Source organism: Camponotus floridanus, unplaced genomic scaffold (assembly GCF_003227725.1).
Source record: "Camponotus floridanus strain SB8 unplaced genomic scaffold, Cflo_v7.5 scaffold389, whole genome shotgun sequence".
NCBI classification, from domain to species: domain Eukaryota; kingdom Metazoa; phylum Arthropoda; class Insecta; order Hymenoptera; family Formicidae; genus Camponotus; species Camponotus floridanus.
The window spans coordinates 27,259-45,847 of NW_020229535.1; the positions used below are offsets into that span (position 1 = coordinate 27,259).

At 32.8% G+C, this 18,589-nt stretch overlaps 2 protein-coding genes across 2 annotated transcripts; both read right to left on the reverse strand.

The window, feature by feature from the left end:
- Window positions 1-9,858: 9,858 nt before the first annotated feature.
- Window positions 9,859-10,953, reverse strand: LOC112638851. Its single transcript, XM_025411244.1, has 3 exons — window positions 10,875-10,953; window positions 10,558-10,641; window positions 9,859-10,079 (listed from the first exon to the last, which is right to left on the reverse strand). The coding sequence occupies exons 1-3, from the start codon at window positions 10,951-10,953 to the stop codon at window positions 9,859-9,861; spliced, it is 384 nt and encodes a 127-aa protein (XP_025267029.1).
- Window positions 10,954-13,444: 2,491 nt separating this feature from the next.
- Window positions 13,445-15,312, reverse strand: LOC112638852 (suppressor of Mek1-like). The gene is made up of 6 exons (XM_025411245.1): window positions 15,243-15,312; window positions 14,932-15,137; window positions 14,620-14,826; window positions 14,308-14,514; window positions 13,628-13,729; window positions 13,445-13,521 (listed from the first exon to the last, which is right to left on the reverse strand). Exons 2-6 carry the CDS (start codon window positions 15,023-15,025, stop codon window positions 13,445-13,447), a joined length of 687 nt encoding a protein of 228 aa, XP_025267030.1. The 5' UTR covers window positions 15,026-15,137; window positions 15,243-15,312.
- Between the last annotated feature and the right edge of the window lie 3,277 nt (window positions 15,313-18,589).

Genomic DNA, 18,589 nt, shown 5'->3' on the forward strand with positions numbered 1-18,589 from the left:
CTTTTCGATATCGGTGACGAATACGAAGCGGTGCCGGCGCCAGCGGAGAAGGACGTCAGCTAATGCTGGCAGTAAGTTGGCGCCGATAAACAGATGCTGGTTGAGGGAGTCTCCGGAGCTGGTGCGTTGTGACCCGTTGAAGACAACGCGGAGCTTAGTACTGGAGCTGGACTGGCGGAGGATTCCATGGTGAGGCAAGTAACATTCAGCGTTGCCGACCGTATGCACAGGACTCATATGTTTCAGGTCCTCATATTCCTGCATGAATTCTCGATACCGAACTCCGAATTCAGGATCTTTCTTGCACCGACGATCCATAGCGTTCAAGAGGCTTCCGGCTGGTTTTCGCGTCTCATCCAGTGACGTTGGCCAGGAAGAAAATGGGAGACGTACGACGTATCTTCCTGAGGCTGTCCGCTGGTGAGTAAGAGTGAAGAAGGTTTCACACTCCTCTTCCTCTGGCGTGGGCGCAACCGGGGGAGACGATTCTCTCTCCTGTTCCCAAAAGTTGTGCACAAGCTGATTTAATTCTTGATCCACAGTGCACTGCAGGGAGCTGCGGAGACCTTGGAAGGACGCCGAGCGGGACCCTCCTGACAGAATCCATCCCAAGGCAGTTTTTTGGGCGAGGGGTTCTTGGGGACCACCCTTGCGAAGGCCGACTTCCAGGATGATCGAGTAAACTTCGGCGCCCAACAATAACTCGACCGGGTCGCGCTCCTGATACCTGGGGTCGGCGAGTTCAAGACCACGGGCATGAGGCCAGGAGGCGAGGTTGGTTACCGCCGGACCCTGATACGCCGACAGGCGGGGTAGCACGAAGGCGACGGCCTTAAGCTTGGCTCCTGTGATCGGCGAGGAGAGATCGAGCGACACCCTGCGCGGGTTGACCCGATCGAGCTCCGCCGATGCCGATGATTGACACTGAGGAGCTGGAGCGGGGAAGCCTCAGGCGCTGGACCAGCGCCTCGGAGATGATTGACACCTCGGAGCCTTGATCGAGCATCGCTCGAACTGGATGAAGATCCCCGGAGCGATCAGTGATGTGCACACGGGCGGTCGCGAGGAGGATCGCCTTGCGGTCAGATGCGGAGTGCATCGCGGATAGAGCGGTTGCTTCGTTGGACGAGGACGAAACATACGCGTCGTGCAGCGTAGTGTGGTGCTTGTTCTTGCACGTCAGACAGGTCCTTACAGACTGACATTTGGAAATTAAGTGATTCCCGAGGCAGTTATAGCACAGTCTGCCCTGTTCCACAAAGGACCTTCGGTCAATCGCAGGCTTGGCCTTGAATTCGTTACAGTGCATGAGCGCGTGCTTTCCCTGACACAGTGCGCACTTCAAGTGGTCGGATCCGGTCTTCGCGTGGTGGGCCTTTGCGGTTCGCGACGGACTTTCGGAGCTCTTCAGCGGTGATCTCGGCTGGCGGCATTTAGTGTAAGAATGCGCTTGGCGATGAAGTCGACAAGAGTGTCGTGATCCGGCGGATCAGCGGAGTCGCAGGTAGAGGANATGCGGCATTATCATCATTTTCGCGTCATTTTCCCTATTGGCGAAGAAGCAAAGTGACAATACTTTTCGGGCGGTACTATTTATGGGCGCATGAGAAGGCGGTAAACCGCACGCTTTCGAGTGCCGAGGAAGGGAGAGGCGCGACAATAATGATACCGCGCTGAAAAATATAATCACGTTACTTTTTCGGCGATAGGAAATAATGCGAAAATGATGGTGTCGTGTGTTGCGTGTGGGACACCCTGCATATATACACATTGTACATTTACAAATTCAACTCTAGCATTTATTAAGGAGATAACGATTCAAGAATACGCTCATGCACGATTTAATATGCTTCTAAATTGTTTTATAAACAGCGTGCAAGCTCTTTATCATTTGCAAACTTGCCGACGTATTCATTTCAACTTAACATGTTGTTTAACATTAATACTGCTTAATTCGACATGAAATTTATCACAATTTAGTGTGCGCGTGAAAAGAGAGAGAGAGAGGAGAGAGAGAGAGAGAGAGAGAGATTGATGGGGGGGGAGAGAGCGAAATAGATATACGGAGAGAGATATATGTATATAAATATAATCGTGATACTTCTGATTAGGTATAATGCGTATGAAAAAAAAAAATCTATTTTTCACGTCACGCAAGTTACAGATTTTCTGTCGCTTCATACGCATCATCCATAAACCAGAAAGAATCATATGATTGAATTATAATGTACATATATTTCTATACATTTCTCTATTTCGCTCCCTCTCTCTCTCTTCTTTGACGCGCACCTGAATTGTGATAGATGTCATGTTAAATAGGCAGCGTTTATGTTAAATTACACATTAAAGTTGAATGAATACGTCGGCAAGTTGCAAACGATAGAGGACTTCACGCTGTTTATAAAACAATTTAGTGGTATAAAATCGTGCGTGCATAAGTATATATTTGTCGTTCTCTCTAATAATACAATGTTGTATATATCGCAGAATGTTCCACACGCGACATGCGGCATTATCATCATTTTCGCGTCATTTTCCTATTGCCGAAGAAGCAAAGTGACAAATACTTTTCGGGCGGTACTATTTATCGCGGCGCATGAGAAGCGGTAAACCGCACGCTTCGAGTGCCGAGGAAGGAGAGGCGCGACATATGATACCGCGCTGAAAATATAATCACGTTACTTTTTCGGCGATAGGAAAATAATGCGAAAATGATGGTGTCGTGTGTTGCGTGTGGGACACCCTGCATATATACAACATTGTACATTTACAAATTCAACTCTAGATTTATTAAGGAGATAACGATTCAAGAATACGCTCATGCACGATTTATATGCTTCTAAATTGTTTTATAAAACAGCGTGCAGCTCTTTATCATTTGCAAACTTGCCGACGTATTCATTTCAACTTAACATGTTGTTTAACATTAATACTGCTTAATTCGACATGAAATTTATCAACAATTTAGTGTGCGCGGTGAAAAGAGAGAGAGAGAGAGAGAGAGAGAGAGAGAGAGAGAGAGAGAGAGGAGAAGAGAGATTGATGGGGGGGGGGAGAGAGCGAAATAGATATACGGAGAGATATATGTATATAAATATAATCGTGATACTTTCTGATTAGGTATAATGCGTATGAAACAAGAAAAAAATCTATTTTTTCACGTCACGCAAGTTACAGATTTTCTGTCGCTTCATACGCATCATCCATAAACCAGAAAGTATCATATGATTGAATTATATGTACATATATTTCTATACGTTTCTCTATTTCGCTCCCTCTCTCTGTCCTTCTTTGACGCGCACCTCGAATTGTGATAGATGTCATGTTAAATAGGCAGCGTTTATGTTAATTACACATTAAAGTTGTAAATGAATACGTCGGCAAGTTGCAAACGATAGAGGACTTCACGCTGTTTATAAAACAATTTAGTGGTATAAATCGTGCGTGCATAAGTATATATTTGTCGTTCTCTCTAATAATACAATGTTGTATATATACGCAGAATGTTCCACACGCGACATGCGGCATTATCATCATTTTCGCGTCATTTTCCTATTGCCGAAGAAGCAAAGTGACAAATACTTTTCGGGGCGGTACTATTTATCGCGGCGCATGAGAAGCGGTAAACCGCACGCTTCGAGTGCCGAGGAAGGAGAGGCGCGACATATGATACCGCGCTGAAAAATATAATCACGTTACTTTTTCGGCGATAGGAAAATAATGCGAAAATGATGGTGTCGTGTGTTGCGTGTGGGACACCCTGCATATATACAACATTGTACATTTACAAATTCAACTCTAGATTTATTAAGGAGATAACGATTCAAGAATACGCTCATGCACGATTTATATGCTTCTAAATTGTTTTATAAACAGCGTGCAGCTCTTTATCATTTGCAAACTTGCCGACGTATTCATTTCAACTTAACATGTTGTTTAACATTAATACTGCTTAATTCGACATGAAATTTATCACAATTTAGTGTGCGCGTGAAAAGAGAGAGAGAGAGAGAGAGAGAGAGAGAGAGAGAGAGAGAGAGAGAGAGAGAGATTGATGGGGGGGGGAGAGAGCGAAATAGATATACGGAGAGAGATATATGTATATAAATATAATCGTGATACTTTCTGATTAGGTATAATGCGTATGAAACAAGAAAAAATCTATTTTTCACGTCACGCAAGTTACAGATTTTCTGTCGCTTCATACGCATCATCCATAAACCAGAAAGTATCATATGATTGAATTATATGTACATATATTTCTATACGTTTCTCTATTTCGCTCCCTCTCTCTCTCCTTCTTTGACGCGCACCTCGAATTGTGATAGATGTCATGTTAAAATAGGCAGCGTTTATGTTAAATTACACATTAAAGTTGTAATGAATACGTCGGCAAGTTGCAAACGATAGAGGACTTCACGCTGTTTATAAAACAATTTAGTGGTATAAATCGTGCGTGCATAAGTATATATTTGTCGTTCTCTCTAATAATACAATGTTGTATATATACGCAGAATGTTCCACACGCGACATGCGGCATTATCATCATTTTCGCGTCATTTTCCTATTGCCGAAGAAGCAAAGTGACAAATACTTTTCGGGGCGGTACTATTTATCGCGGCGCATGAGAAGCGGTAAACCGCACGCTTCGAGTGCCGAGGAAGGAGAGGCGCGACATATGATACCGCGCTGAAAAATATAATCACGTTACTTTTTCGGCGATAGGAAAAATAATGCGAAAATGATGGTGTCGTGTGTTGCGTGTGGGACACCCTGCATATATACAACATTGTACATTTACAAATTCAACTCTAGATTTATTAAGGAGATAACGATTCAAGAATACGCTCATGCACGATTTATATGCTTCTAAATTGTTTTATAAACAGCGTGCAGCTCTTTATCATTTGCAAACTTGCCGACGTATTCATTTCAACTTAACATGTTGTTTAACATTAATACTGCTTAATTCGACATGAAATTTATCACAATTTAGTGTGCGCGTGAAAAGAGAGAGAGAGAGAGAGAGAGAGAGAGAGAGAGAGAGAGAGAGAGAGAGATTGATGGGGGGGGGAGAGAGCGAAATAGATATACGGAGAGAGATATATGTATATAAATATAATCGTGATACTTTCTGATTAGGTATAATGCGTATGAAACAAGAAAAAATCTATTTTTCACGTCACGCAAGTTACAGATTTTCTGTCGCTTCATACGCATCATCCATAAACCAGAAAGTATCATATGATTGAATTATATGTACATATATTTCTATACGTTTCTCTATTTCGCTCCCTCTCTCTCTCCTTCTTTGACGCGCACCTCGAATTGTGATAGATGTCATGTTAAAATAGGCAGCGTTTATGTTAAATTACACATTAAAGTTGTAATGAATACGTCGGCAAGTTGCAAACGATAGAGGACTTCACGCTGTTTATAAAACAATTTAGTGGTATAAATCGTGCGTGCATAAGTATATATTTGTCGTTCTCTCTAATAATACAATGTGTATATATACGCAGAATGTTCCACACGCGACACGCGGCATTATCATCATTTTCGCGTCATTTTCCTATTGCCGAAGAAGCAAAGTGACAAATACTTTTTGGCGCGGTACTATTTATCGCGGCGCATGAGAAGCAGTAGGCCGCACGCTTCGAGCGGCGAGGGGAGCTGAGGCGCGACATATGATACCGCGCCGAAAAATATTATCACGTTGCTTTTTAGGCGTTAGGAAAATAACGCGAAAAATAATGATGTCGTGTGTTGCGTGTGAGACACCCTGCATATATACAACATTGTACATTATCAATTCCGTTCCAGATTTATTAAGGAGATAACAACGAATACGCTCGTGCACAATTTATATGCTTTTAAATTTTTTTATAAACAGCGTGCAGCCCTTTCTCATTTGCAAACTTACCGACGTATTCATTTCAACTTAATATGTGGTTTAACATTAATACTGCTTAATTCAACATGAAATCTATTAGAATTCAGTGTGCGCGTGAAAAGGGAGAGAGAGAGAGAGAGAGAGTGATGGGGGGGGGAATAGAGAGCAAAATAGAGATATGGAGAGAGATACATGTATAAAAGTTTAATCGTGATACTTTCTGATTAAGGTATAATGCGTATGAAGTCAGAAAAAAATCTATTATTCACGTCACGCAATTTATAGATTTTCTGTCTTTCGCTTCATACGCATCATCCATGAACCAGAATGTATCATATTGAATTATATGTACATATATCTCTCTCCGTTTCTCTATTTCGCTCCCTCTCTCTCTCTCTCTCTCTCTCTCTCCTTCTTTGATGCGCATCCCGAATTGTGATAGATGTCATGTTAAATTAGGCAGCGTTTATGTTAAATTACACGTTAAAATTTAAATGAATACGTGGGCAAGTTGCAAACAATACGACAAATACTTTTCGGCGCGGTACTATTTATCGCGGCGCATGAGAAGCGGTAAACCGCACGCTTCGAGTGCCGAGGGAGGAGAGGCGCGACATATGATACCGCGCCGAAAAATATAATCACATTTTTTTTTCGGCAATAGGAAAATAACGCGAAAATAATGGTGTCATGTGTTGCGTGTGGGACACCCTGCATATATACAACATTATCAATTTCACTCCAGATTTATTAAGGAGATAACGACGAATATGTTCGTGCACGATTTATATGCTTCTAAATTGTTTTTATAAACTGCGTCAAGTTCTTTATCGTTTGCAACTTGCCGACGTATTTATTTCAACTTTAACGTGTAATTTAACATAAACGCTGCCTAATTTAACATGACATCTATCACAATTCGGGGTGCGCGTCAAAGAAAGAAAGAGAGAGTGAGGGAACGAAAAAGAGAAACGGAGAGAGAAATATGTACATATAATTCAATCATATGATATTTTCTGGTTAATGGATGATGCGTATGTAGCGACAGAAAATCTATAAATTGCGTGACGTGAATAAAGTAAATTAAAGTTGTGTTTCACGTATAATACGCAAAATCAGCTGATGCAAAAATAAGTTAAATCAGGTGAAACGACGGACGATTTTTTATAGTCTTTTCGTAGTTATTTTCAAGTTTGATAATTCGTTGTCATGCGTTAACAAGGATGCGATACCGATCGTCTTCTTTATAAACCCTGTTTTTGAATGCTATAAATGTTTATAGAAATATTGAATTATTAATTTTGTTTTTCTTGAACTGGAGTCAATAGGTGACAAGTGTAGATGTATAAAATATTTATTTTGTTTTTCATATAAACATAAATATATTAACGCACAAAAATAGCGAGATTAGTTATGTACTGCTGTAATGTTGAAATTGACATCTGTAATTCGAAGTTGTTAAAAAGATTTCTGCGTCTGCATTTTTCTTTGATATATATACATAGTCTGTATTAATTATTATAATCATTTAATTATTGTAATTTTTACTTAAAATGATGCGGAGGAGACAGAACAATATGTGGTATATAAGTATAACAGATTTTATATGAAAATCTCATATGTATTTCGTAGTATATACATGAAATAAAAAATATGTAAATAACAGTAATGAAACTGAATGTTATGTATATAATTATGTCTTTGGTTGTACAGGTTGTTTATTCATGTAGCATTTGATAATATGTGATATATGATAATAATATATAAACATTTTTTGTTTTCCTGAATATTTTTTTTCATAAAAATTCTACATAGATAAGGAATATGTGAACAAGATTGAAGTATTCACAATTCCCATTAGTTTAAAAAAAAGGAACGTGTATATTGTATACATTAAAATGACAAAGTTATCGTGTTGAAGAGAAAGGGTTACCACACAATCTTTTCCGTAACACGTTACGTTAAATTAAGTAATGATTTTAGATTTAACTTGTATTGTACATAATCTTAAACTTTAATCAGCACACAAAAATAATCGTAATGGTAAGACCAGAACGTAACATAATTTAACATAACGATTTTTTGTGCTTTGACTAAAGTTTGAGGTTATGTATTGAGTAAAGTCTAAGGTCAGTACTTAACGTAACGTATACGCGTTACGAAAAAGCTTGTGCGGTGGCCTACAGAAATACATAAAATTCTTAATTATAACGTATTAATATAGTGTAATATAAAATTTTGTGTTCGATTATAATAATCTGAAAACACTAATGTGTTTGTAATACCTCTAATCATACAAAGAAATAAAAAAGAAACAAATAAATGTGATAAATATATAGTAAAACGAGAAGAAAATGATAATTAAAATCATTGCTTACAATGCATATAGAACTTATTTCAAGTAATTACTTATTCATTTTTACAATATAAAATTTGATATCTTTTTCTTAGTTATAAATAAAGAAATTTAATATTCTTGACTTCAGCAAAAATATAGAACCTTGACACATCAATCATGTTTACTTTGACTAAATTCGCAACATCCTCAAAGTTAAACTTAAATCTTTAAATTTTTAGCGATAATACAAATAATAAATAATATGTGCTTAATTAATTAATATAACATAAGAGATATTGCACCATACTAACATATAATAATCAAATTATAATTAATTCAAGATATCATTATAATTAGTTGTTTATCTGCTAACCCGTTTATTGTAATTATTTTTATAATGTTTTGTAAAGATATTGAAAATTATCGCTTTTGTATTCTATCCATCAAAACACAGCAATAACAAAACTTTGTTCCAATCAGTAAAATGAAAAAGTGTGTCCTATTTATTTGCTATAAAAAATGCTACTTTAATATGCAACAAAGAACTGCACCATTAATAAATTAAATGCAAAATTGATATCTTGAAATTTAGTTGATGAAATCGCCGACGAGTACCCTATATATTATTTTTTAGCACAAAAAACATGTGAAAATCGCATTGACATAATTTAACATTTAGATTGAAGTGTCTGATATACATTTGTCTTGGAATCCTGCTACTGTTAACATTATAATAAAATAAAAGTTTGTCAGGTTTAATTACTCTCAGTTTGCTACCATTTCATACATTTTTTTCTATACTAAAATTGATTTAACTACATAAAGTTTTTAAATTCATTATTTTTGTCACTGCATTTCATACATTGGCTTGACAAATTTACTTGAAAAGATCAAAATATATCAAAAACTTATATTAATAATGTTTGCAGAGATGATAGAAACATCGCTGAGAAAATTGCTTTACTGTTTCTGCCTTTGTTGTAGGAAAGAACAGAAGTAATCTATTATTCTTTTGTCAATATCATGATTCAGTCAAGCACCTATGCAATGTCTAATAAGATACAGCTGGACATCTTCTGGAACATATCACTTTATAAATTCCATCTTGTACTGAATCTGTTCCGTCAAGCATTCTCCACTTCTTATCGCTAGGCATAATAGTATTCAGGTTCCCTGATTTTATAAAATATATTTAGTGTATCCGATGATCTAGGTGTATTCAACTTTAATCTTGAGTTGAACGCTTTCACAATGTCCTCCTAGAATGAGGCAGTGAAACTGAAACCAAAAGATAGAATAAAATTTATTTATGAACATCTATAACGTTGACGAACTAACGCACACAACATTTATATATTAACATATCTCAATATACAAATGTACAAAAGCAAAAAAAAAAGATATTGAATCAGAGTTATACTGTATATAGTACATATGAAATTAATTTAAAGTTATATATATATATATATATATATATATATATATTATATAAAGTATTAAATTATATAAATTTTAATTTAAAAATTTAAGCTTTAAATGATATGAAAACGTTTTATATTGTTTTAAAAAAGAAATCAGAATTTCTTTACAAGCATTAATAAAATGTTTTGTACAAAATTGCAAACTCTTACACTATTGTTGTCGCAGGGTTTTTCAGTTTATTATGCAGCCACGTTTTGATTTGCGGCGATGTACGACGAGCCAGAGAAATATATTTTTTCTTTACTTCTTGAATCTCTTTTAGAGACGGCAATGTATAATTTTCCATATGTTGTGCAAACGCAGAAAGCGCTGTTTTTTTCTCATCTTCTGTCCATCGTACCCTTTTTGTTTTTCCATAAGGAGATGCTAGAGGAGCATAGAGAATATTATTGAAATAATTTAACAAATACGAAATAACTATACTATTTGTTCTCGACTTTGACATGAGAATATGTTGATTGCTATGATCATACATTCTTATATTCCATATTCAACGATAATAAGTTTATTTAAATAGTAATGCTATTTTATTTTACTTATTTACTTTTCATTTTGAATCGCAATTATAAATAGTTTTAGTATAAATATTGGAAAATGTTATAGGTTATGTAAACAAAACTAACAATAAGTTATGTATTTCGGTAAAAATAAAAAAGGAACGACAAAAGATAATTACTTGCAGGCACTAATCAAATATGTAATGTTAGGAGTTATATTAAAAATATATAAATGAGTATCATGTTTAAGAACGAATTAACATAATTAATAAAAGAAACTGAATTTTATTGTAATTCGTTATTGTAATACAGTTATGGATTGAAAGCAGACATGAAAAATTACTTACTACTACGTTTCCGTTTTCCACCTTGTTTATCCGTTTGCTTGTCAGAATTTTTGGAATGCTTTAGTATCTCACACAATGAAATATCTACAATAAACAGTAGTTATTAAAACATTTACGAAATTGCAATATCATAATATCAGAATGCTCTTGTTTTATTATCATGATATTACGATATCAAAATAATATACAAAAAGAATATTTAAGTATGAAATAAATAAGCATCAAACCAACATAAAACCAATTAAAAATGTAAATAATGTAAATATTAGTGTTATAAATTCTACGTCTTACATAATGATTTAAGCAAATAACATTACTTGTTTCATCAGTATTATTATTATTAACTTCAACTAAGTTATCTTCTATTTCAAAAATCACTGTCCGACATCGATTCATCATTTATATTTTGTGTATTTCCTTTCTGATACTGCTTCTAAATAGCGGGAGATTTTCAGTATATCTCTGCTTGCTATTGGTTGTCTGTAATGATCTCTGTGTATTTTATCAGCATGACCCATAAATGTGGCAAGATCCGAAACATCAGTATCATTCAGATTAAATTGAATGCAGTGTGTTGCTACATGTTTTCTTAATGTTGTACCACGCAAAGTAGTTGATTGATTTGCGTTACATTGTTCTGCAAATGTACGCATTAAAACACAGGCTCTCAGGTATCGGTGTCTATTTTTGTCGACAGCAGGTAGTCCAAAAATATAAGGGTTTTTCTTTGGTACATTAGCCTTTTCACGATATTTCAAGATTAAAGTGATGCAATCAAAGAGCTCATTTGTTAATAAAACAGGTACTGTGCGTCCCAGTTTTCCTCTGATGCAAAATCGAACATATTTCTCTGCTATTTTTCTATCTTCCATCGATAATGATTTATAAATATCACTGTACATATTTTTATTTACTTTTTCATAATTTTCAAAATCTTCTATCAAGGCTCGCTCAATTTCTCCTGCTCGTCGTCTATTAAAGACATGTGTTGAAGTTAATGTTACTTCTGCTAAGGAAATCCACTTCTCATATGAAAAGGACTCATTTAATGCTGCATATGCTTCAGTTCTAATTTTCGCCAAATGTGTGTATAATTTTTTAATATCTTCTAATGACGGGAGATTTATTTTCTTGTGTCTTTTATGTGCGGACTGGGTTTCGAGGACTGTTTTGTTAACACTCGTACCTATATCCACAACTAACAGCTTTAAAAAGTCTTTAACTAATTTTTTTTTTCTCTTCATCTTGAGCCTTGATGCATTCCATAATGAGAAGATTTCCTATATGCTTAATAAGTGTTGACAAGTTAGCTGCTACTGCAGGAGTTTTATAAAGTTGTTCTTCATTGTCATATCCTGCAACTACATTAATTGCTGAAATACAGTCGTCATATATTTGTGGATGATACAGCGACTGAAAATCTTCTACATTCGTATTTATCTCTTTTAATGCTATAAGAAAACGGCCTAGTAGACGCAATCGTGCACGAATCATATCATGCTGATGTTGGAGATATGTATTTAAACACACAACTTATTTGCATATATTATCAATTAATTTGTCATATCTCACAATACGTGTTACGTCATCCTCTCGCAGAACAGGAAACACTGTTTTTCTTAAACACTCACTTGCTATTGAATGTATTCTACCAGTGATTTTTCTTCCCATAATCATAATATTTTTATTTTTTCGAAAATCTTTGTTAAGACAAACTCGAGCATGATGACGTATTGTGCCTTTTTTGCAAAAAATCCTTTACATTTTACACAGGCAACAAAATCTTTAGCAGTCTTATTAGTTTTCTCATTCGGACGTCTGCATACAATTAATTGCCCAGTATTAAATTCTGAGTTGGTGTTAAATTTAAAATTACCCATTTTTCTAATAGTATCTATTATTTTCTTCCTTTCCGGGTTTTTTTTAGGCAGAATGGCAAATTTTTTTACATCAGGCTCGTTAAGATGTACTGTTTCCAAATGTCGTGCAAAGCTGTGATTGCAACTTCATACAAAAAACACAATAGTTTTGTTTCGATTTTATATTTGACTTTTGAACACACATAACTTCATCGTTACATGCTGATGTACCAACAACATTTGTATTTGATGTATCAAAACTGGAAGTGGATGAAACAGTTCTATTAACAATGGCATTTGGTTTTCAGGAGATTCACTATGTAAAGAACTGTGTTCTGAATGTATATATTCTGAACCTTCATCATTACTTTTGTCGTTATCATTATCTAGTATCAAAGAAAAACAAAGAGATTATATAACTATGAACGAAGGACACAACTCCCTGTCTAAAATTTCATCATTTCTTATGGATATTTGAAACTATAAAATCTGTTTTCTCTAAATTTATATAACTGAAAATATCTGTTTTCTCTAAAATTATATAACTGAAAATACAATCTTTTGTCCCTAAAAAAATATAAATATACACAAACATTAATGTTTATATTTTAATTTAAGTGGCTGTCTATTACTTTCGTGACATGCTTATGTACATACATATATATAAATTTTATTGCATTTCTTTTTTTTATATTTTGTGTATATTTATTTATTTATGAGTTTATACTCATTTATATAAAAATAATTCAATTTTTACATACCAGTCGTGTTAAAACTTAATCTCCTAACACACTCCTCATTGATTATAACAGATCCATTAAGTGAATCTGCAAACAAAACATAAGATTAGACAAACAGGGAGATAAATTACGTTTATTCAACAATGCAATAAAACACGTTGCATATCATTTTAAAGTGTAAAATATGAAACTTAATATTTGAAATTTAATTTTAACAATATTGCATACCAGATAAAAAAATATTTGCGTCTGCTATTTCATTTGCGTCGGCTGCTTCAATATTATTATTCATGAAAAAGTTATTTGGCATGACAGTTTTTTAATGATCTTCTCATTTTCATCTGTAAAGATTATTGTGCCAATATCTGAAACAATATATATGAAAAAATATATCATACAGATAAAATAGCACTTAGGAATATAATTGATAACATTATCTAAATTTATCAAAATTTACTGGGAGATCTGTACCCTCTTGATAAACACTGTCATCAATAATCATGGTAATTTCTTCTTCTCTTTTGTCATATATTTCATTCTCACCATTTAAAAGCGTCGGTTTTTGGTGACAACCTAAAATAATAAAGAAAAAGTATGCATTTTAATCTAGTACATAGAACATATAATAGATGTAAAAAAATTGCATAAGCAGAAACAGACGAAAATACTTCAACTCGCTTTCTAACTTTATATATAATGACTATTTCTAAAATTATGTATTTTAGAGATTCATTAATGTGACTATTACAGATTTGAAGAAATGACTAATTTAAAAAATAATATAAAAATCATTATTTTGTATACAATGTTTTAATATTATTAAAAAGTTGCATTTATATAATACATAGGGAATATCAAAACATAAAAAACAAATACAACATTGTTACTCCTGTGAATAATAAATAGTCTTAACATGCAAAATACATACATATACAATAGATACAATGTACATTTGACTATTTTTAAAAAACACAAAATTAATTAAAAGATGCATTATTATTTATAAATTATTATTAAAAGATATTATTATTAAAAAACAAAAATCAAATAATAATTAAATAAAAAGATATTATTAACTATAAAAGTAACCAGTAATTAAAGATAAAGACATTTGTGTCAGTTTCTAAGTAATTGGAAATGTGCACATTTACCAGTATTTGATGTAACATTGGTCATCTCCTCATTACAATCTTTGTTTGACACAGATTCATTATTTTTATTGCTTTCATCCATAGACATTATCATGTAAGATTCACTAATATTTAATGAAACATCAATCTTTTTAGTGTTATACTCCTTGTTTAGTATCACAGATTCATTGTCTTTGTTTTTATCAATAAGTCTTATAGAATTAATATCTGTGAGAGAAGAAATACATGATTATCGCATACATATGATAAAATAAATATTACAAACACCATCGATATGAGCTAACCTAAATAATTGGAAATATGCACATTTACCAGTAATTGATGTAACATCGGTCATCTCCTCATTACAATCTTTGTTTGGCACAGATTCATTATTTTTATTGCTTTCATCCATAGACATTATCATGTGAGATTCACCAATATTTAATGAAACATCAATCTTTTTAGTGTTGTACTCCTTGTTTAGTATCACAGATTCATTGTCTTTGTTTTTATCAATAAGTCTTATAGAATTAATATCTGTGAGAGAAGAAATACATGATTATCGCATACATATGATAAAATAAATATTACAAACACCATCGATATGAGCTAACCTAAATAATTGGAAATATGCACATTTACCAGTAATTGATGTAACATCGGTCATCTCCTCATTACAATCTTTGTTTGGCACAGATTCATTATTTTTATTGCTTTCATTCATAGACATTATCATGTGAGATTCACCAATATTAATGAAACATCAATCTTTTTAGTGTTGTACTCCTTGTTTAGTATCACAGATTCATTGTCTTTGTTTTTATCAATAAGTCTTATAGAATTAATATCTGTGAGAGTAGAAATACATGATTATCGCATACATATGATAAAATAAATATTACAAACACCATCGATATGAGCTAACCTAAATAATTGGAAATATGCACATTTACCAGTAATTGATGTAACATCGGTCATCTCCTCATTACAATCTTTGTTTGGCACAGATTCATTATTTTTATTGCTTTCATCCATGACATTATCATGTGAGATTCACCAATATTTAATGAAACATCAATCTTTTTAGTGTTGTACTCCTTGTTTAGTATCACAGATTCATTGTCTTTGTTTTTATCAATAAGTCTTATAGAATTAATATCTGTGAGAGTAGAAATACATGATTATCGCATACATATGATAAAATAAATATTACAAACATCATCGATATGAGCTAACCTAAATAATTGGAAATATGCACATTTACCAGTAATTGATGTAACATCGGTCATCTCCTTCATTACAATCTTTGTTTGGCACAGATTCATTATTTTTATTGCTTTCATTCATAGACATTATCATGTGAGATTCACCAATATTTAATGAAACATCAATCTTTTTAGTGTTGTACTCCTTGTTTAGTATCACAGATTCATTGTCTTTGTTTTTATCAATAAGTCTTATAGAATTATATCTGTGAGAGAAGAAATACATGATTATCGCATACATATGATAAATAAATATTACAAACATCATCGATATGAGCTAACCTAAATAATTGGAAATATGCACATTTACCAGTAATTGATGTAACATCGGTCATCTCCTATTACAATCTTTGTTTGGCACAGATTCATTATTTTTTATTGCTTTTCATTCATAGACATTATCATGTGAGATTCACCAATATTTAATGAAACATCAATCTTTTTAGTGTTGTACTCCTTGTTTAGTATCANTATAAATCATATATATATGTATATCAAATATACAGGGTGTCCCGAATTAAAATGTCATAACTTTGAGAGCGTATAGGGGATCGATAAACTAAAAGAAAAAGTGGTATAGAGATATGCTCGTTTTTGCTTCGTTTGGAGAAAATCGCAAAAAAACAATAAACGTAGTTTTTATTTCTGTACTTATTTATTACTTTTTAATCTATATTTATTTAAAAAAAATAAATAAATAAAAAAAAATGAATAAATATGAATTAAAAAGTATAAATAAGTATAGAAATAAAAACTACGCTTTTATGTTTTTTGCGATTTTCTCCAAAACGAGCATATCTCTATACCACTTTTTCTTTTAGTTTATCGATCCCCACATGCTCCCGAAGTTATGACATTTTAAAATTCGGGACACCCTGTATATAAGGCTGTGTATATGGTGTAATAATATACATATATATATATATATATATATATATATATATATATATATATATGTCAATCGTATACTTTGACGACAATTTTTCGTAACACTTGTTTATTTCGACGACTTTTGGCTATTTTGACGACGGTCGTCAAAATTTTACCGATCAATCGTATACTTTGGCGACGTCGTCAAACTAACCCGAACGGAGAATTGATAAATTTGACGACACTGTATACTTTGACGACACTATATTTATTTTTTGGCGATTTTGACAACAGTAAAAGAAATTATCAAAGAATTGAAAATATAATATTCGACATATAATAAAATTATTTCTTTTTCATTAAAAATAACTTAAATAAAATAAAATGACTTATATAATTAATAATTATAACTTCTTATTTTTAAATAAATTTTGATTGACTATACAGATTGATAAATCCTTTTGCCACATTAAGGGGATGCTGACCAAATGTTTTATCGATCGAGAAAGTGAGGTTAGATTCGACTATATCTCGCGTTATCTATATTTCAAATAATAAAACAATCTGTATTAGTTTATAGATTTTTAGTCGAATCTAACCTCACTTTTCGGTTGATAAAACCTGATAAAATAAATGTCATTCCGGCATCACCTTAACTATTATAATCATTTAATTATTGCAATGTTTTCTTAAGATGATGCGGGAGGGACAGAACAATATGTGATTAAGTATAACAGATTTTATATGGAAATCTCATATACAGCGTGTATCAAAAGTTCCGGACGGCTGGATAATTTGAAAAATACGCATCACAGAGGAAAATGACCTAGACAAAAGTTGTAGGATTTTTCCCGGGCAATCCGACGGTGACCTTAGATTTGACTTTGGATAGTCATTTGAAGGTCACATAAAGATTACCTTCAATTTCTTAAATGGAACCCCCTATTTTTCATTGCATATTCTTGTAGCTTATCTCGAGAGCTTTCCAAAACACTATAATTAAGTACCTTTTTATTAAGTACTTTTTGAGTTATAAGGCTTGAAATAATTTCTTAATTTTACATAAACCATAAAATATCTAGTAAACCATTCATTTTTCGATTATCTTACCTTCATACTTTTATGTACAAAATAAAGAGAGGAATCAATTGGTGTAATGAAAACATACAGTTGTTTTTAAGAAAAAATATGGAATTGTTAATTGCAAATTACATATTTTTTCTTAGAAACAACTATGTGTTTTCTTTACACCAATTGATTCCTCTCATTATTTTTGTACATAAAAGTATGAAGGTAAGATAATCGAAAAATGAATGGTTTACTAGATATTTATTGGTTTATGTAAAATTAAGAAATTATTTCAAGCCTTATAACTCAAAAGTACTTAATAAAAAGGTACTTAATTATAGTGTTTTGGAAAGCTCTCGAGATAAGCTACAAGAATATGCAATGAAAAATAGGGGGTTCCATTTAAGAAATTAAAGGTAATCTTTATGTGACCTTCAAATGACTATCCAAGGTCAAATCTAAGGTCACCGTCGGATTGCCCGGGAAAAATCCTTCAACTTTTGTCTAGGTCATTTTACTCTGCGATGCGTATTTTTCAAATTATCCAGCCGTCCCGGAACTTTTGACACACGCTGTATGTATTTCGTAGTAAATACATGAAGGAAAAATATGTAAATAACAGTAATTACACTGAAACCTTATGTATAAAACTCAATAACTTTGGTTGTACAGGTTATATTCATGTAGCATTTGATAATGATATGTAATATATGATAATAATATATATATATATTTTTTTGGTTTTTCTGAATGTTTTTTCATAAAAAATTCTATATAGATAAAGAATATGTGAACAAGATTGAAGTATTAAAATATAATATTTATTCTACTACTAAATACATATTATATGATAGTACTAAAATTTAAATATGTACAGATTAGCAAAGTTCTATGATGATATTTATTATGTGTGCAAATTTAATCCAAATTACGACTTAAAAAATATTACAAATGCTATATATAGTGATAAACAAAGCTACCCAGCAACTATTTTAGCGAAAAATGGTAAGTTGAATATATGTTTTCATATCAATATTTCATATTATTATTATTGCATGTAATTAACATTTATATTACATTACAAAATATATATATAT

Coding starts and splice junctions, on each gene's coding strand:
- LOC112638852 (XM_025411245.1), bottom strand. CDS start 15,025: ATGATAATGTCTATGAATGAAAGCAATAAAAATAATGAATCTGTGCCA. Junction 14,515..14,619: donor CGATGTTACATCAATTACTG/GTAAATGTGCAT, acceptor CTTCTCTCACAG/ATATTAATTCTATAAGACTT. Junction 13,730..14,307: donor CAATGTTACATCAAATACTG/GTAAATGTGCAC, acceptor TTATTATTTTAG/GTTGTCACCAAAAACCGACG.
- LOC112638851 (XM_025411244.1), bottom strand. CDS start 10,953: ATGAATCGATGTCGGACAGTGATTTTTGAAATAGAAGATAACTTAGTT. Junction 10,642..10,874: donor TAATAATACTGATGAAACAA/GTAATGTTATTT, acceptor TGTTTATTGTAG/ATATTTCATTGTGTGAGATA. Junction 10,080..10,557: donor TGGAAAACGGAAACGTAGTA/GTAAGTAATTTT, acceptor ATGCTCCTCTAG/CATCTCCTTATGGAAAAACA.